A 19882-nucleotide genomic window follows, 5' to 3' on the forward strand; every position below is an offset into this window, starting at 1 on the left:
GTTATACATATTTTTTTACCTTATTTTTTTCATTAATTGAAATCAAAATGATTAATTGGATATATATATATCCGGTATGAACAAATATTTACCCAATTATGATAGTCAATCAGGACAATAAAAAAAGAACAAAAGAGAATTGCATGATGAACCGAAAAGTACGTATTTGGCGCCACTTAGCAACGTCTCTCTTCTTTGCTTCTCGTTTTCTACGCAAATACAAACAGAAATTGCCTTAACCATTCTTTTCTATTCTCTTTTCTTTTTGTCTCAACCAAATCTCTCTCTTTCTATCTTTTTTTTTTTTCCTTTTTCAACATAAAAAAAAAGCTTCAAATATATATATATAATGCTCTTCTGCTTCCCTCTTCCTCCAGACATTTGACAAATAAAATACTTTTATTTGCCGGAATCTGAACCACAACCCCACCCCCCCCCCCCCCAAAAAAAAAAACACCAAAGAAAAAATATTCAAAAATGCCGCCCGAGTTTCACCCTCCCCACCATATAAAAACTCAGCCCGCTCAAAAGCCCGGCCCGAACCGGCCCGAGTCGGACGACCCGATCATCATCGTCGACCTCGTATGGCCGTTCGGGGAGCTCGATGGGCTCGATAGGGATGATTTTCGAGAGGCCGCTTACGAGATATTCTTCACGGCGTGCCGCTCGTCTCCGGGGTTCGGTGGTAGGACGGCAGCGATTTCGTCATCCCTCAATCCGGAGGGATCGGGGGACGGAAACGGGTCCGGGCCGAGTTCGGGCCCGGGTTCCCCAAAACCGCCCGGGGTGGGGATGGCGATAACTAGCAGGGTGAAAACGGCGTTGGGGTTGAAGATGCTGAAGAAGTCCCCATCAAGGAGGACGTCTGGCGGTGCTGTTATGATGGGTCCGTCTTCGCCTGCAGGAGTTGCGAGCCCGAGGACACCGGGCTCAGCAGGCCCGCAGGCGAAGATACGGAGGCCGCTGACGTCAGCCGAGATAATGAGGCTGCAGATGAGGGTGTCGGAGCAGAGTGATAATAGGCTACGGAAAACTCTTATGAGAACTCTTGTAGGCCAAGTACGTAAATTACGTCTCTATGGAGTATTTATTTTTTTACATTTTTTGTCTTTTGCATGCATTTGAAACTATTTTATGTTCCAAAAATAGCGAATGGGAAACAAAAAGATAATGAAAAGAAAGAATCCAAAAACAAGGGCCATGTTAGGCCCAGTGGCGGAGTCACATAGAGCCGAGGGTGTTCATCCGAACCGCTTCGGCAGAAAAAAATACTGTTTTTACAAGGTTAATTTTCTTTTTTTATGTATATATAGTAGATGTTAAACCCCCTAAGGCTTCTTCGTATGTTTACTTTTTTATATTTTGAACCCCTCAGCGGAAATTCTGGCTCCGCCACTTGTTAGGCCGGCCTAGGAACTTGTTTGTGTTTCTAGAAAAGGGTTTTTTCTAGAACTCTTGTTGTTTTATCAAAAGAAATGTTTTTTCTTAAAAAAATATTTTTTCTGAATAAACCATAAAATTTCAATTTTTATCATTTCAATTTAGTCATTGTGATGTCATCTACTAAGCATATTTAGCCTTCAATTAATTGAAATATGCACTTTTGATCCTCTGCTTGTGAATTCACAAAATTTAAGAATAATTAACCGTTCAGCATTTAATTACACGTGTTATATTAAGTTTGCACTATTACTTCATATTTGAGGATAATATGCTTTTAAAAATAATCTGAATATAACATATTCCAAAGTAAATGGACTAAAAATATACATTTCAATTAATTGAAGGTTAAATGTGTTGAGTCATCATATATCACGAAGACCAAAAAAATCAAAATTTACCAATAACCGAGGGTCCAATAGTGCTAGCCCCCTTAAAAATTATTATTTAGTAGATTCCCACTTTTCTAATTGTTTGTTTTTGGTCCAACACATGGTACTTTAGAAAATTCTTTGTGTTGTTTGCACCATGCATGTGGAATCGATAATGCAGAGGCTTGCTTGGTACTCAGAGGCGGATGTACCAAGAACCCAGGGTGTTCACCCGAATACACTGGACAAAAAATTATAATGTATATCTAGGGTAAATTTTATGTATTTATGTACGTATATTAGCTTTTGAACACCCTGAACATATATTACAGTGTATATTTAGGTTCAATTATTTTTTCGAACACCTGAGTGAAAATCCTGAATCCGCCACTGTTGGTACTTATGCCAAATAAAGGATGATTGCCAATTATAATTTTGAAGCTTTTTCTGCAAAAAGATTGTGTAGTTTCATACTTTGCAAAAACATGGAATCTATACACAATTGTTTGATGGCTTTCCTTCTTTGTTTCATCTTCTTTCTCATTCAATATTTAAGGTTCAAGAGTGTGGGAATTTTGTGCAGATGGGGAGGCGAGCAGAGACAATAATCTTACCATTGGAGCTATTACGCCATCTTAAACCATCCGAATTCAACGATCCTCAAGAATACCATCTATGGCAAAAACGCCAACTTCGAATCCTCGAAATAGGCCTTCTCCTTCACCCCTCTATCCCAGTAGAAAAAGACAATGCATCTGCAAAACGGTTAATAGAGATCATTCAAGCTTGTGAGATCAAAACAATCGACACTAGCAAAAATTCCGAGACCATGAAATCGCTATGCAATGCCGTTGTCTCCTTAGCCTGGAGAAGTGCTGATGGTGCCCCTAGCGATACCTGTCGTTGGGCTGACGGATTCCCTCTCAACATCCACATTTATACAGCTCTTTTAGGCTCGATCTTCGATCTTAAAGACGATACGTTAGTCCTCAATGAGGTCGATGAGCTTCTTGAATTGATGAAAAAGACATGGTCTACATTGGGTATTACAAGATCAATTCATAACTTGTGTTTTACATGGGTGCTTTTCGAGCAATATGTTGTGACTAACCAAGTGGAGCCTGACCTTCTTGGCGCAACATTGATTATGTTAACCGAAGTTGCAAACGATGCTAAGAAAGTGGACAAGGATCGTATTTATCTTAAGATGCTAAAGAATGTTTTATCCTCGATGAAACGATGGTGTGAGAAGAGATTGTTGAATTATCATGCCAGTTTTCATGCGGAAAATATTGTCCTAATGGAAAATATTATTCCTCTGATGTTCTCTGCCTCGAAAATATTAGAGGAAGATGTTCCGGGATATGGATCTTCTGCTTCTGAAAAAGGGGACGTGAAAGATGATTCGACGGGGAATAGAGTGAATCACTTTATCCGTTCATCGTTAAGGACTGCATTCAGTAAGGTTAGTATTTTAGCACTTCTATTTTTTTTACCCTTGTAGATATACATGTTCACTTCTAATAATAACATCACTCTTTTTTTCTTCTAGACGTTGGAAGAACGGAATATAAGCGTCGCAACTTTTGAAAACGAAGACGTGATCGAGACACTCATCAAGTTAGCTAATGCGACCGAAGAATTGGCAACTAAGGAGAAGGAAATTTTCACTCCTATCCTCAAGAAATGGCATCCAATTGCAGCCGGTGTTGCAGCAGTGACGTTACATACTTGTTATGGAACTTTGTTAAGGCAATACCTAGCGGGTACAACTTTTCTCACGAGCGAGACAGCGTTGGTGTTGCAGAGGGCTGGTAAACTCGAAAAGGTTTTAGTCCAAATGGTGGTGGAGGACTCTGTCGATTGCGAAGATGGAGGCAAAACAATAGTGAGGGAGATGGTTCCTTATGAAGTTGATTCAATCAAAATTAACCTATTGAGGAAATGGATCCAAGATAGTTTGAAGAAAGGGAAAGAGGTTCTTGTGAGATCCAAAGACTCCGAAGTAAGCATTTTCGTTACTCTTACAACTAATAAATAGCAACTTCCATAGTCATACTAAAACGAGTTAAAAAAAAAATCCCCGTTCACATAGGGTCAGGGGAAGGGCCGCATCCCATTAATTGATTTCACGGCTCGAACCCGTGACCTATAGGTCACGTGGAGACAATTTTACTGGTGTTCCAAGGCTTCCCTTCCCAAAAGGAGTTAATTAACGTAAAATATTTGTTATGCAGACATGGAATCCAAAATCCAAAAGCGAGCCATATGCACAATCAGCACTTGATCTAGTGAAACATTCCAATGAAGCCGTGGACAATTTCTTCGAAATTCCTACAATCATCACTGAGAATTTGGTCAATGATATCGCTGATGGCATAGAAAACCTATTCAAAGATTATGTTACCTTTGTCGCATCATGTGGTAAGTACGAACTCAACGAATCCTATACCCGCAAGTATTTGAGGTTTTGATGCTCATATAGTTTTTTGTTCTTAAAAATGTTGCTTTTCTACAGGTGCAAAACAGAGTTACTTGCCAACACTTCCAGCTTTAACAAGATGTGGCCAAGACTCAAGATTTGTGAAACTATGGAAAAAAGCTGCTTGTAGTGTCGGATCAAATGATCCGAACCAGCATTTGACAGACGAAGATAACAATCCGCGGCCTTCAACAAGCCGAGGAACTCAGCGCCTATATATAAGGCTAAACACCTTGTATTACCTTCTACAGCAGCTCAACTCCCTTGACAAAACACTATCACTCTCGTCGAGAGTTATCGCTTCACCAGGAAGCCGTTACAACAAGAACCGACAGCTAGCTTGCTGTTCCTTCTTCGATCAAACGCGTTCAGCCATCCAAGAAGCTGTCCAACACGTATCAGAAGTCGCTGCTTATCGTCTGATCTTCTTCGATTCCAACTCTGTATTCTATGCGAGCCTATACATAGGCGACGTAGAGAACGCACGTATCCGGCCTGCTTTAAGGATACTCAAGCAAAACCTAACTCTCTTGTGTGCTATCCTCATCGACCGGGCTCAAGCGTTAGCACTCAAAGAAGTGATGAGGGCTTCGTTCGAGGCCTATCTTATGGTTTTACTAGCCGGTGGAACGCGAAGAAACTTTTCAAGGATGGATCATCAGATGATTGAGGAAGATTTTGAGAGTTTAAAGAGGGTATTTTGTACTTGTGGTGAAGGTTTAATACTTGAGGATGTTGTGGAAAAAGAAGCTACAATAGTTGAAGGGATAGTGGCATTAATGGGACAATCAACAGAACAATTGGTTGAAGATTTTAGCAGTGTGGCTTGTGAAGCTAGTGGAATTGGAGTTGTGGGAAATGGACAGAAATTGCCTATGCCACCAACAACAGGAAGATGGAATAGGTCAGATGCTAATACAATCTTGAGGGTACTTTGTCATAGGAATGATAAATTTGCCAATCATTTCTTAAAGAAAACATTCCACTTAGCAAAGAGGAGGGGCTGAGAAAAAGTTGGTCTAAAAGCTATGTTGCCGCACCCGTGTTAGATCCTTAAAAATGCATAGATTTTGAAGGATCCGACACACACCAGGAGATATGTTTGAAGAGTCCGAACAGCATAGCCTTGAAAGACAGAAAAGAAGAGAGAGGTTTGACTCAGAAAAGAAGAGAGAGGTTTGACTTGTACAGAAAAAATCAAGAAGAACTAAAATTTTCTAAGTATATATATATATGCTATTAAAGCTAAATTTTTTAATTTGAAGGATGTAAAGTAAAGCCTTCTAGACTATAAAAAGGTTTGTAAAGGAGTACTACTTGAGAAACTTGTACTAATTTATCCTCATTGTATCTTCATGGAACTAGGCATTATTTGATTGTATAATGCTTCTGATCCTTTTTTAATCACTCAAGAGAGATTATTACTTTGACAATATATTATTTTATTGTATAAGCACTTTAATTGATATAGTAAGGGTGCCAGAGTGGATTGTTTTACATTAGGACGGGTTAAACGGGTAGAACAAAAATAGTTAATTTCACCTAATAACGAATTTTGACCATGTTATTTAAGCGACATCCAGATTCCAGTGTTTTAAAATTGGCTTACTTGTAGCCGGTTTGACAACTTTAGATAAAGTTTGCTCCTCCTTATTCTTCTTCTTTCAAAAGCTTTGCTCGATATTGCTTAATAATGATAAATTAATTACGGTTTGAAAATAAATAAATTAAATTGAGGTATAAGAAATGAATTAGATGAGATAACATAAGTGAAATGAAATGAATAAATTACTCACAAAGTTCAAACATATGAGTCTGAAACATCAAACAAAAATGTCTAAAGTTTGGATTACCAACACAAACTTCAGACCAAAAGCTGTTCTATATGATGGTTGAACTACCAAGCAAAGCTTCAGAGAATGCTTGCACGGGCAATATGCAAAAATTCAAACATTTTATTTGAAGTTACGCTTTGACAAACTTTAACTTTAGACCATACGTCTAAAGTTTGTCACTTAGACACGAGTTTCTTCAACTTCAACCCCGTAAATCTGAAGTTGATTCTGAAGCGACTAAACTTACAAAAAATTATGAAGCTCGACTATGACTTAAATCACAATCCTCAAATCGGTTATCCGTGCACTTGCCCCGAATAAAAGACGAGTTGGGTCATCGACTTGTGGTCTTAAACTATAATTGTTTAACTACCAAAAGTATCATATGAATTTTACGGTCTTATACACGACGTATCATTTTTAAAAGAAATTCTCGTTAAGAATAAAATGGGTATCGAAATTAAAAGATATGTAAATATGAATAAATATATTCTTTTCAAAAAGAGATCTAAAGTGAAAATAAGATACATGAATTGAATGAAAGAAGTATATCAAAGTTTAGTTTTCTCCCTTCTCTTATGATGTGAAAACAAAAAGTAAAAATAAATGAAAATAAATTACACTCTTGACCCGAGGGTCTTTCGGAAACAGCCTTCTTACCTAAGGTAGGGGTAAGGTCTGCATACAATCTACCCTCCCCAGATCCACATTATGGGACTCACCGGGTATGTTGTTGTTGTAAATGAAAATAAATTACACATCAGGCTGACCCACTTAAATACATCGACACTTTCCAGCTATTACATCACAAGTAGTCCTCACAACATATTAAAACTAGCCGTTACCAAATCTAACGTTAAACTTCAAAAAACATCATTGAACAACTTCAAAACACATCCCAAAAAAAAAAAAAAATACAAACTTTTTTCTTGTTCTTTCACTCTTCCCTCTTCCATTTTTTCTTAGCTCAGATAAAAATTCTCAAATTCTTAGAACAGCAAAAAAATAAATAAATTGAATCTTGAATTTTTCGGTTTCTTGAATTCTAGCTGTATCATTCTCCAATGGCACCAACACCAAAAAACCAAAGAACCCCAACACCATTTTCAAAACTAAATCATCATACCCAAATACACAATTCAAGAACACCACAAGTAAAGCACAAACTAAATTTCACCAATGTAAAACAACCTTCACTAAACCCTACTACTTTAACAGAGCATCCTATTGAAGTTATAGGCCGTATTCGTGATTATCCAGATAGGAAAGAACAGCCATTATCGTCTTTACATGTTATAAACTCCGATCGAGGGTCCCTAAGAGTGAAAACCGATATGGGGTATCGAGATTTTAGCTTAGATGGTGTATCTTTTGTGGGGTCCAGTCCCCTATCCCATATTTTAAGAAAGGAAGATTTTTCTTCCTTTGACAAATTATACATTGGCAACAATTGTGGACTTGGCTAACAAGCCAATTTCTTTGTTCACATTTTCATGATGTAAGCGCTTACCTCATCATAATCGTGATGTAAGCGCTTACCTCACCATAGGAAATTCATTCCTATAAATAGGCAGCTTATGGTTCATTTATACACACCAAAATCTCAGACAATACATCTGAGTGAGAGCAAAAGTGAGGTATTCCATAGACTGTAAGAAAATAGTCTGTGAAGAAAAATAGAGTGTGAGTGATATTGTAGTGAGGTGGGAAAATCAAAAGAGTGTTATTTCTTTTGAGGGTGTAGTGGTCTTAGGAGTATTTGTACTCGTTACTACACAGTGTAAAATTTCTCTATAGTGATATCAGCTGCTCCTCTTGGCCGTGGTTTTTCCCTTATTCAGAAGGGTTTCCACATAAAATCTTGGTGTCATTATTGCTGCATTTTATTCTTGCTGATTTAACCATAAGTTAGTGTTCCGCGTTTATCACTAATACCGTGAATATTATTTTTGCGGGTCTATTTTATTCCCATCAAGTGGTATCAGAGCCAAGGTTCTGTCTGAGTATGCTCTGTGGTTGCAGCACAGTCTGAACTTCCACATCAGAAAAGAATTACTTTGGTCTTCGAATAAAATAATATTTGTATTTGTGATAAACGATGGAAGCCAACACTAGTAGAATGGTTACTTTGAGTGGCGTAAATTATGCCATTTGGAAGGGCAAAATGGAAGATTTGCTCTATGTCAAGAATTTTCATCAACCTGTCTTTGGAAATAAAAAGCCTGATAATAAATCAGATGAAGAGTGGAATTTGTTGCATCGGCAGGTTTGCGGCTTTATTAGACAGTGGGTTGACGATAATGTGTTGAACCATATTTCTGGAGAGACACATGCTCGGACCCTATGGGAGCATCTTGAAAGTTTGTATGCTCGAAAAACTGGTAATAACAAGATGTTTCTGATAAAGCAAATGCTGGGTTTAAAATACCACGATGGTTCCGCAATGACAGATCATCTGAATATTTTTCAGGGGATCATGAACCAGTTATCTGCTATGGGTATTAATTTTGATGAAGAAATTCAAGGCTTATTTCTACTTGGTTCCCTACCAGATTCTTGGGAAATTATTAGAACTTCATTATCAAATTCTGCTCCGGATGGTGTGATCTCTATGGATCTTGCCAAGAGCAGTCTTTTAAATGAAGAGATGAGAAGAAAATCTCAAGGTTCCTCCTCATCAGATGTCTTGGTGACTGACACTAGGGGGAGAGGCAAGAATCGTGGTTCTCAAAATAGAGAACATCATAGAAGCAAATCCAGAAGCAGACTTAAAGATATTGACTGCTATCATTGCGGGAAAAAAGGGCACACAAAGAAGTTCTGCCGGATTTTGAAAAAAGAGAATAGAGAAAAGGAGGAAAAGAAAGAAGATGGCAATCGTGTTGCCGCTGTCACTACAGAAGATCTTGTTACTGTCCTTGATGCGGATCTGATAAATATTGCTTGTGATGAGTCAAGCTGGGTTGTGGACAGTGGTGCCGCATCTCATGTGACATCAAGGAAGGAATTTTTCTCATCCTATACTCCGGGTGACTTTGGAATTTTGAGTATGGGTAATGAGACTGTATCCAGGGTGGCTGGTGTTGGAACGATTTGTTTGAAAACTAGTATTGGAACTAAACTAGTTTTAAACAATGTAAAGCATGCACCTGATGTTCGTTTGCACTTGATCTCTGTTGGTGTTTTGGATGATGAGGGATATGTCAGTACCAATGGTGCTGGAAAGTGGAAGCTTACTAAAGGTTCCATGATTGTGGCTCGTGGCGAAAAGCGTCGTGGTCTATACTGGACTACGGCCTCTACCTGTGTTGATATGGTGAATGCAGTTGAGAGCAATAGCTCTTCAACGTTATGGCATAAGAGGCTTAGCCACATTAGCGAGAAAGGACTAAATGTTCTGGCCAAAAAGAAATTATTGTCAAATTTCGAAAGTGCTAAATTAGAAAAGTGTGAGCACTGCTTGGCTGGAAAACAAAATAGAGTTTCTTTCAAGTCTCATCCTCCTTCAAGAAAGACAGAGTTGCTTGAGTTGGTGCATTCAGATTTATGTGGTCCAATGAAGACAAGGACTTTGGGTGGTGCACTTTATTTTGCTACCTTTATTGATGATTGCTCAAGGAAACTTTGGGTCTACGTCTTAAAGACTAAAGATCAAGTGTTGGGTGTCTTTAAGCAGTTTCAGGCCTCAGTTGAAAGAGAAACTGGAAAGAAGCTGAAGTGTATTCGTACTGATAACGGTGGTGAATATTGTGGACCGTTTGACGAATACTGCAAGCAACAGGGTATCAGACACCAGAAGACTCCTCCTAAGACTCCTCAGCTTAATGGTTTAGCAGAGAGGATGAACAGGACCTTGATGGAAAGAGTCAGATGTTTGCTTTCTGAAGCAAAGTTGCCGAATTCCTTTTGGGGTGAGGCTTTATTGACCGCTGCACATGTTATTAATCTATCCCCTGCGGTTGCTTTGCAAAGTGATGTTCCAAACAGAGTTTGGTATGGAAAGGATGTTTCCTATGACCACTTGAAAGTGTTTGGTTGTAAAGCTTTTGTACATGTGCCTAAAGATGAAAGGTCGAAATTAACTGCCAAGACAAGGCAGTGCATCTTCATTGGTTATGGCCTTGATGAGTTTGGTTACAGGCTATATGATCCAATTGAGAAGAAGGTTGTGAGAAGCCGTGATGTTATCTTCATGGAGGATCAAACCATTGAAGATATTAACAAAGCGGAGAAGATAAAATCTTCAAGTTCTGAAGGTTTAGTTAATCTTGATCAAGTTCCTCATACAAATGCTGATGAAGTTGGTGGGCTCGATGACGATGGTGATGCCCAGAATCATGTTCCAGATCAGCATGTTGATGATGATAACGATGCTGCTATTGATGAAGTAGATGCTCCTACTCATGAAGTCGTGGATGAGTCAGATATTCCACTTAGAAGGTCTACTAGACAGCATGTTCCTTCTTCCCGTTATTCACCTAATGAGTATGTATTACTCACTGATGGGGGAGAACCTGAATGTTATGAGGAGGCCATGGAAGATGAGCACAAGGATCAATGGATTGAAGCCATGCAAGATGAGATGAAATCTCTGCGTGAGAACCATACTTATGAGTTGGTGAACTTGCCTAAGGGCATGAGAGCTTTGAAGAACAAGTGGGTGTTCAAAGTTAAAGCCGAAGAACACAGCTTGAAGCCCAGATACAAAGCTAGATTGGTTGTTAAGGGATTTGGTCAAAGGAAAGGTATTGACTTTGACGAAATATTTTCTCCTGTCGTGAAAATGTCCTCCATTCGGACAGTTCTTGGTTTGACTGCTAGTCTTGATTTGGAGATTGAGCAGATGGATGTGAAGACTGCTTTTCTTCATGGTGACTTAGAAGAGGAGATTTATATGGAACAACCTGAAGGCTTCAAGGCAAAAGGTAAAGAAAATCTTGTATGCAAACTCAAGAAGAGTCTCTATGGATTGAAGCAAGCTCCCAGACAGTGGTACAAGAAGTTTGAGTCTGTTATGGGGAAGCAAGGCTACAAGAAGACTTCTTCAGATCACTGTGTGTTTGTACAAAGATTTTCTGATGGTGACTTTATCATCCTTCTGCTATATGTGGATGATATGTTGATTGTAGGCAAAAATGCTTCCAGGATTGACGAGTTGAAGAAACAGTTGAGTAAGTCTTTTGCAATGAAAGACTTGGGTCATGCTAAGCAGATTTTGGGCATGAGAATTACTCGTTCGAGAGATGAAAAGAAGCTTTATTTGTCGCAGAAAAAGTACATAGAACGTGTACTAGAGCGCTTCAATATGAAGAGTGCTAAGTGGGTTAGCACACCTCTTCCTGGTCATCTGAAATTGAGCAAAAAGATGTGTCCTACAACAACAGAGGAAAAACAGAGAATGGCCAAGATTCCTTATTCCTCTGCCGTCGGAAGTTTAATGTATGCAATGGTATGCACTCGACCAGATATTGCTCATGCAGTCGGTGTTGTTAGCAGATTTCTCGAAAATCCAGGGAAAGAGCATTGGGAAGCTGTGAAGTGGATACTCAGGTATCTAAGAGGAAGATCAGATGAATGCTTGTGTTTTGGAGGATCAAATCCAATTTTGAAGGGCTATACAGATTCTGATATGGCAGGTGACCTTGATAACAGAAAATCCACTACTGGATATTTGTTTACTTTTTCAGGGGGAGCTATATCATGGCAGTCAAAGTTGCAGAAGTGTGTTGCACTATCTACAACGGAAGCGGAGTATATTGCGGCTACTGAAGCTGGCAAAGAGATGATATGGCTCAAGAGATTCCTTCAAGAACTTGGATTGCAGCAAATGGAGTATGTTGTCTATTGTGACAGTCAGAGTGCAATAGACTTGAGCAAGAACTCCATGTACCATGCGAGAACAAAACACATCGATGTCAGATATCATTGGATTCGTGAGCAATTGGAAAGCGAATTGTTCCAAGTCAAGAAGATTCACACGAATGAAAATCCTGCAGATATGCTGACCAAGGCGGTACCGAGAGACAAGTTCGAATCGTGCAAAGAACTTGTCGGCATGCACTCAAATTAGAAGCCAGTGTACCCTCCTTCAGGTGAATGGGACTGGAGGGGGAGATTTGTGGGGTCCAGTCCCCTATCCCATATTTTAAGAAAGGAAGATTTTTCTTCCTTTGACAAATTATACATTGGCAACAATTGTGGACTTGGCTAACAAGCCAATTTCTTTGTTCACATTTTCATGATGTAAGCGCTTACCTCATCATAATCGTGATGTAAGCGCTTACCTCACCATAGGAAATTCATTCCTATAAATAGGCAGCTTATGGTTCATTTATACACACCAAAATCTCAGACAATACATCTGAGTGAGAGCAAAAGTGAGGTATTCCATAGACTGTAAGAAAATAGTCTGTGAAGAAAAATAGAGTGTGAGTGATATTGTAGTGAGGTGGGAAAATCAAAAGAGTGTTATTTCTTTTGAGGGTGTAGTGGTCTTAGGAGTATTTGTACTCGTTACTACACAGTGTAAAATTTCTCTATAGTGATATCAGCTGCTCCTCTTGGCCGTGGTTTTTCCCTTATTCAGAAGGGTTTCCACATAAAATCTTGGTGTCATTATTGCTGCATTTTATTCTTGCTGATTTAACCATAAGTTAGTGTTCCGCGTTTATCACTAATACCGTGAATATTATTTTTGCGGGTCTATTTTATTCCCATCATCTTTATCAGAAGAAGAAGATCTTGATGAGTTTTATAAGAAGTTTGTGAAGTCGAGGATTAATGGTGTGAAAATGGGAGATAAATGTACTGTTATGATGTATGGACCGACAGGGGCGGGTAAAAGTTATAATATGTTTGGGAGTTGTAAGCAACCTGGGATTGTGTATAGGTCTTTAAGGGATATTTTGGGTGATGGGATTGATGAAAATGGTGTTGGAACATTTGTGCAGGTTACTGTTTTGGAGATTTATAATGAGGAATTGTATGATTTGTTATCGACGAATAATGGTGGAGGGTTTGGTTTTGGATGGTCTAAGGGGAATGCTTCTAAGGTAAAATTTTGTATTTTATACTTTTTTTTTTTCTGATTGATGAACTGTTTTTTTCCAAATGTAGTTACTCCCTATGTTCTATGTTATTTGACGTTGTTTGACTAAGCACGTAAGAAAGAAAGAAATACACTTGAAACTTGTGGTCTAAAGGATCATATATATACATTTGTGTTGTGTGGTTATAAATTTATGTCTTTAAGGATAAAATTGGAAGTTTAAAGTTAAACTGTATAAATGTACATGTATGGGCCCACGGGGCGGGAAAAAGTTATAACATGTTTGGGAGTTCAAAGCAGTCCAGGATTGTGTATAGGTCTTTAAGGGATATATTAGGTGATGGGAATGTAGAAAATGATGAAAATTGTGAGGAAGTTAGTGTTGGGACATTTGTGCAAGTTAGTGTGTTGGAGATATATAATGAGGAATTATATGATTTGTTATCGACGAATAATGGTGGAGGGTTTGGTTTTGGATGGTCTAAGGGGAGTCCTTCTAAGGTAAAAAAAATTGTTTTTTCTTCTGATAGTACTTTTTTTATGGTAAAAATTTATGACATGTGTTTGTACATAGACTTTTATTTTAACTATGGTTAAATTACATGCATTTTTAGCTCATTAAATCACTTACTTATAGCAAGTTTACACAGTTTGGTGTAAATGCTGGCTGGGGTAAGTATTTACCCTTTTTTTATGATTGGTGAACTGATCTTTTCAAATGTAGTTCATTTTAGTATTCATATTTTTGTTGTCTCGGAAGAAAATTTTCTGATTCTGTGACTTAGATTTCTGGTATCAGGTAGAATTATCTTTAGAAGAAAAACAGAATTTTGCCCGTAGCTCACATTATATTTATCCAAAATTGAGCACATTTAGACATGACTTGAGCTTAAACGGGGAAACATGGTCAGTGAGGATTGAGGCGTAATAGTATTAGTAGTAGTAGTAATAGTAGTAGCAGCAGCAGCAGTTGTTGTTGTTGTTGTATAGCTAACTCCACTTGTTTGGGATTGAGGCGTAATAGTAATAGCAGTAGTAGTAGTTGTTGTTGTTGTTGTTTTATTGTTGTTGTGTTGTTGTTGTTTTGGTTGTTGTGTTGAGCACGTTTAAGAAATGCTATAGTTTATCTCAATGGATAGAAGCACAGAATTATCTTAAGAAGAAAAAAAAAAGAGAATTATTGCCAGTTTACTCACATTATATTTATCCATATTGAGCATGTTTAGACATGAGTTGAACTTAAACGGGGAAACATGGTTAGTGAGGATTGATATATCTACCCCAATTTGTATGGATTGAGGCGTGGTTGTTGTTGTTCTTGTATTGAGTACGTTTAAGAAAATGCTCTAGTTTCTCTTAAATGCGGAAACGTTGTCACTGAGGATGCATATAGCCGAACCCCAACTTGTTTGGGATTTGAAGAATAGTTTTTTTTGTTGTATTGAGCTTGTTTAAGAAAATGGTCTAGTTTCTCTCACTTGAGGGAATGGAATACTTGTGGTATACTTGGAAATGATCAGCCTGAATCTCAATGTTTTCTCTGTTGCTATTATTTTTCTGTTAATAGTGATTGTCATTTGCCATCTACAAATTGTCCTATACACATATTTGCTTTTAAGTATTTTAAAATCGATGATGTTGTCATTAAGTACTGAATGCTAATGATTTATAGTACTTCACCTAAGTTCTTGAACTTCCAATAATTTATAGTACTTTGCCTAATTTTGTGATACATATTTTCACCTGAGTGTCGTTGTTACAAAAATGAGATGTGGAGGACCTTAAGATGGAGTAAAACAAGCAAAATAGATCTTCTTGTCATTATTGATCTGTTGTCTAAAACAAGTCAGAATTTAAGAGATGCTAAAGTTAGTTAGGAGATGACATAAGTTTAGACATGAGTTGAGCTTAAATGGGGAAACATGGTCAGTGAGGATTCATATAGCTGATCCCAGCTTGTTTGGGGTTGAAGTGTAGTAATTGTTGTGTTGTTGAATTGAGCACGTTTAAGAAAATGCTCTAGTTTCTCTCAATTGATGGAATGGACTACTTGATATACTTGGAAATTGAGCAGCCTGAATCAATGTTTTCCTGTTATTAATTCTCTGTTAATAGTGATTCTCATTTGCCATCTACAGGTTGTGCTATACACATATTTGGTTTTCCATATTTTGTGACCTTTTCTCACTTAAGTGTATATCTGACATCTTCTCCTCAGATAAATTGACTTTGCATTTTCATCTTACCTTTTTATATTGAATTAATGCTATTGATTTATAGTGCTTCACTTAATTTTTTGAACTGCCAATGATTTATAGTAGGACTTTGCCTAATGTTACGGTACATATTTCGCCTTAACGTCATTGTTACACAAATGAGATGTGGAGGGGACCTTAAGAGGGAGGGAAAACAAAGAGCGAACCAGATCTTCTTGTCATTATTGATCTGTTTCTCTAAAGAAAAGTCAGAATTTAGGAGATGCTAAAGTTGGTATATCTCTGTATAATGTTGGCCCTGTGTTTTAACTTTGCAGGTGAGACTTGAAGTTATCGGTAAAAAGGCCAAAAATGCAACTTTTATTTCCGGTACTGAGGCTACAAAGATATCAAAGGAGATCCAGAAAGTGGAAAAGAGAAGAATAGTGAAAAGCACTTTGTGCAATGAGCGGAGCTCTCGTAGCCATTGCATGGTATCAATTCTGAAAATATGCTTAATTACATCTAAATTCAAAGTATATTTACTTTGTTTCGCGAAGGATATTTGTCTTCATCCTTTCTGAAGGAAGTTAAATGTTGTTGCAGATAATCCTAGATGTTCCAACAGTAGGAGGTCGGCTAATGCTTGTCGACATGGCTGGTTCTGAAAATATCGACCAAGCCGGTCAAACTGGTCTAGAAGCAAAAATGCAGGTGAGGTTCATTTCACTTAAGTCACTTCTTTTAAGTTTGTTATCAGATTCCTACTAGCATATCAGATACCTACTAGCAGTAATTCTAAATGTATGAATAATTCCTTGATGCATTTGTCTTCTACTGCTACCTGAGAATCAAATTTTGCAGACTGGAAAAATCAATCAGGGAAACATTGCTCTGAAAAGGGTGGTTGAGTCCATTGCAAATGGTGATTCTCATGTACCATTCCGAGACAGCAAGCTAACTATGCTCTTACAGGTATATCTTGTGTATACCACCGATAGTTTGGCAGTTAGGTTTTGAAAGTTAATACTAGTCATCGTAAGAAGTTGATTCAACTGTATTTGATGTAGGATTCTTTTGAGGATGACAAGTCCAAAATCCTCATGATATTGTGTGCGAGCCCGGATCCTAAGGAGCTCCACAAAACTATCTCTACTCTAGAGTACGGTGCAAAAGCAAAATGCATTGTCCGGGGCCCTCATACGCCATTGAAGGAGAAAGGCACGGAAGACTCTTCGTCAGCAGTTATTTTGGGGTCGAGAATCGCAGCTATGGATCAGTTTATCTGCAAGCTTCAAATGGAGAACAAGCTCAAAGAGAAAGAGTGCCGTGAAGCTAAGAGAAAGCTTACAAAGAAAGAAGAAGAAATCGCTACCCTAAGGTCAAAACTTGAGTTAGTTGTACAAGGGGGAGTGGAGACAACTGAGGAGGATATTGTTGTTAAAGTAAACGAGCGGACTCAGATGTTGAAACATGAATTTGAGAAAAAGATACAACAGTGTCAGAAAACGGCGAATGAATTTGTGGAGACGGAAAGGAGGAAGATGGAAGAAAGAATGTTCCAACAACAACAAGAGTTTGAAATGCTTAGGAGGCGTTTGGAGGAGATTGAGGCCGAGCTTTGGCGTTCAAGGGTTGGTGGTAGATCACTAGAAGTGGAGGAGAACAGTTTTGCAAAAAGGCTGCTGGATAGTTACTCTGAGGATGCAGGAATGGTGAAATCTATGGATTTGGACAGATCCATCGATATGGATGTAACGGCCTATAAAGTGGAAAGTAACACAATCCAGGCAATTTTGGGCAATCCAAGAGAAGTTGAAGATCCTTCTATCTTATTGCAACATTTCACTAACAAATCGTTCTTGGACACGGTGTTCGAGGAGGAAGAAGAAGGTGACGACAGTGATGGGGACAAAGAAAATCCCCCAGTCGAGGAGGTGCAAAAAGAGGTTATTGAGGAAAAAACGATATGTACACTAGAAGATCGTTCCGATGATCTTTCTAGTGAGGCAGCCCCTTCCAGAAAAGACCTAATTCAAAATATATTCAAACTTTGCGGAAATTCTAGAGAACTGTCTACTCAGTGCACGACCTCGGGACCTGCAGAAAAGAAAGTTAAAGACACTGAATCCAAATCACCTCCAGTTAAAGAAATTGGAGAGGACTCACCTGTAAGAAAATTTCATAATTTCTCTAGTGAGGAGATAGTAAATGATTCAAAAGAGAACTTCAACCCGACATTTGAAAGCATAGGCCCGACATTTGAAAGCATAGGCACTGATCTGGAAGTGCATGTGAAATGGGAAGTGCATGTGAAATGGGAAGCTGCATCAAAGGAAAATCCCGGGATTATTACCACTCTAAGGGTTGTTAAAGGTTCAAATTTAGCTGATATACGGAAGCTCATTGAGATATATCTTGGTGCTGACAATCAAGAACTCAATTTCCTGGTAAGTAGGACATTTATACATAGTAGCTTTAAAAGTTAGTCTCACATATTGATGCTCAGGATGATTCTAATCACAACTTTTTTGTATCATTTACATGTATGGGGAGCGGATTTCTAATCCGGTTCTTTTTCTTTTTTTCTTTTTTTGTTTGCGTGTAAATAGGACAAGTCTGGTGCTCCAGTGCCTAAAGAAGATGAACCAATCACACCGGTGAGTAAGCTTCCGTGGTTCAACAACGAGTTGCATGGCTACCTAGCTTGCTTGAGGCCAGTGAAAGGAACCGACCGGCCTAATTATCTGCCATTTACCCCACTGGAAAATAAGCTTCTATCCCATGGCATAAAGGGTCACTGAAAAAAAGATATCTCTGTGACTTAGTTGATATTGTTGTATAAGTTTGTGAGCTCGTAAGTAATCTTATGCTCGAATATATGATTTGTTTTGATTGGGCATGTAAGTATATTTGGATTTGCCCTCGAGTAAACCTGAAGGTTGAGCTCAGAACATGTATGTTGTTGTAATCATACTCTCAGATATATGATTTGTTTTGTTCTGGAGTACATCTGCGGATGTACTCACTGCAGATTTGTAACGTAGATTATCGTGTTGTGACTAAAATGTTCTGACTGAGTTATATCTAGAGTTGTCTGAAATGATCTTTTAGAAACACCAGAAGAAGTAGTGTTAACATTGATCTTTGTTTAAACCATCACTCAGAGGCAAATCTAGAATTTTTAAAAGATAAGTTCACTACTAAAGAAAGGAAAAAAAAAATAATGCTTCAAGTAGGGGCTGATCTTTGAACCTCTAGCAAAATAACTTAGCTTTCAACCAAGTACACCACCAAGCATTTTGTAGCATGCGTTCCAAAAGGTAATATTAGATATATTATAAGAATTATACACATAATATACCAAGTTTAATCGGATGACCATGTGTTCACGTGACCCATTTTTACCCCCTAAATTCGCCACTGAGCTCAACCCATTGCTTTATTCACCATTGGTGCATTTGATAAGTTTCCTGAAACATCCATTCCCATGGGCGGAGATACAGGGGCGGAAGTGGGGGAGGGGTGGTTCATCCGCCCATGGGTATACATAATTTTAACCTTATGTAGACTGTGTATATTTCCCTTGAAGTATGTAAATTTCCCTTAAAATTATGTAAATAATGAAATTTACATTGTATGCATAATAAATATTGAATCCCCTTGACTTCTTTGTGTGTATTTTTTTTATATTTTGAATCATTTTAGTGAAAATTCTGAATCCGCCACTGCTCATACTATTATATATAGTCAAATTCAAATTCTCAAGAATTGACAACATTATGCCTACAACCTCAAAAACAAAACAAAAAATGGAACTGGAATTGGCAACACAAAGAAAAACTATCTCTCCTTCTTCTATAACTCAATTTCACAAATCACAAGCAGCAACAACAACAACATACCACAAGCATGGTCCAAAAATGGATCATCAATTATAATAATTTTTTTTTTAATCATTTATACCCTCCCTTCATCTTTTGAATCGATCAATGAACCCCCTGACTTAAAATAAAATAAAAAATGAGATACATCATGCTTTCAAAAAGTCAAAAAAGCCTCTCAATGAGTATGAATATAACCTATCTCCTCAATTATTTAATTTTCATATCATTCTTACATATTCAAAGGTTTAGTTGTGTTTTAAATGATAATTACTTTAAAAATAAGAGGCAAGAATTGCAAATGTTGATATAGTTTATAGAGATATGTGATATTTCAAAATTTTGAAAATAACTTGAAAATGTTAATGCAAAATATGAATGAGGTATTATTTTCTTACCCATAAAATATTAGACAGTTAGATGAAACTTATTCATTTCTATACCATAGTACTATTGGATCCTCTTAGATAATTTATTACATTTTGAGGAAAAGCATATACTCCATAGTCGCCATAATAAAAAGCTACTTATAATAGTTAAAAAAATCATGTGTTGACTAAACTCGTTTTTGACTTTTAATTTAAAACGTAAGGTTTAATTTGCTGTTCCATTTATAAGGTGCAAAGG

General features: G+C 37.7%; 2 protein-coding genes across 2 annotated transcripts; both read left to right on the forward strand.

Moving 5' to 3' along the window:
* The first annotated feature begins 305 nt into the window (after positions 1-305).
* LOC132617569 (protein unc-13 homolog) lies at positions 306-5719 on the forward strand. The gene is made up of 5 exons (XM_060332610.1): positions 306-1059; positions 2395-3276; positions 3364-3816; positions 4049-4235; positions 4330-5719. Exons 1-5 carry the CDS (start codon positions 478-480, stop codon positions 5298-5300), a joined length of 3075 nt encoding a protein of 1024 aa, XP_060188593.1. The 5' UTR covers positions 306-477; the 3' UTR covers positions 5301-5719.
* Positions 5720-6908: 1189 nt separating this feature from the next.
* LOC132618084 (kinesin-like protein KIN-10A) lies at positions 6909-18417 on the forward strand. The gene is made up of 7 exons (XM_060333138.1): positions 6909-7494; positions 12847-13180; positions 15710-15865; positions 15978-16085; positions 16236-16346; positions 16442-17821; positions 17984-18417. The coding sequence occupies exons 1-7, from the start codon at positions 7193-7195 to the stop codon at positions 18173-18175; spliced, it is 2583 nt and encodes an 860-aa protein (XP_060189121.1). The 5' UTR covers positions 6909-7192; the 3' UTR covers positions 18176-18417.
* The last annotated feature ends 1465 nt before the right edge of the window (positions 18418-19882 follow it).

This window comes from Lycium barbarum, chromosome 11 (assembly GCF_019175385.1).
Source record: "Lycium barbarum isolate Lr01 chromosome 11, ASM1917538v2, whole genome shotgun sequence".
In the NCBI taxonomy this organism is placed as follows: domain Eukaryota; kingdom Viridiplantae; phylum Streptophyta; class Magnoliopsida; order Solanales; family Solanaceae; genus Lycium; species Lycium barbarum.

Excerpts from the sequence above, each read along its gene's own strand:
- LOC132618084 (XM_060333138.1), top strand. The coding sequence starts at position 7,193 with ATGGCACCAACACCAAAAAACCAAAGAACCCCAACACCATTTTCAAAA. Across the intron at positions 7,495-12,846 it reads GATTTTAGCTTAGATGGTGT|ATCTTTATCAGAAGAAGAAG; the intron begins ATCTTTTGTGGG and ends TTTATTCCCATC. Across the intron at positions 16,347-16,441 it reads AGCTAACTATGCTCTTACAG|GATTCTTTTGAGGATGACAA; the intron begins GTATATCTTGTG and ends TATTTGATGTAG.
- LOC132617569 (XM_060332610.1), top strand. The coding sequence starts at position 478 with ATGCCGCCCGAGTTTCACCCTCCCCACCATATAAAAACTCAGCCCGCT. Across the intron at positions 1,060-2,394 it reads TGAGAACTCTTGTAGGCCAA|ATGGGGAGGCGAGCAGAGAC; the intron begins GTACGTAAATTA and ends AATTTTGTGCAG. Across the intron at positions 3,277-3,363 it reads TAAGGACTGCATTCAGTAAG|ACGTTGGAAGAACGGAATAT; the intron begins GTTAGTATTTTA and ends TTTTTCTTCTAG.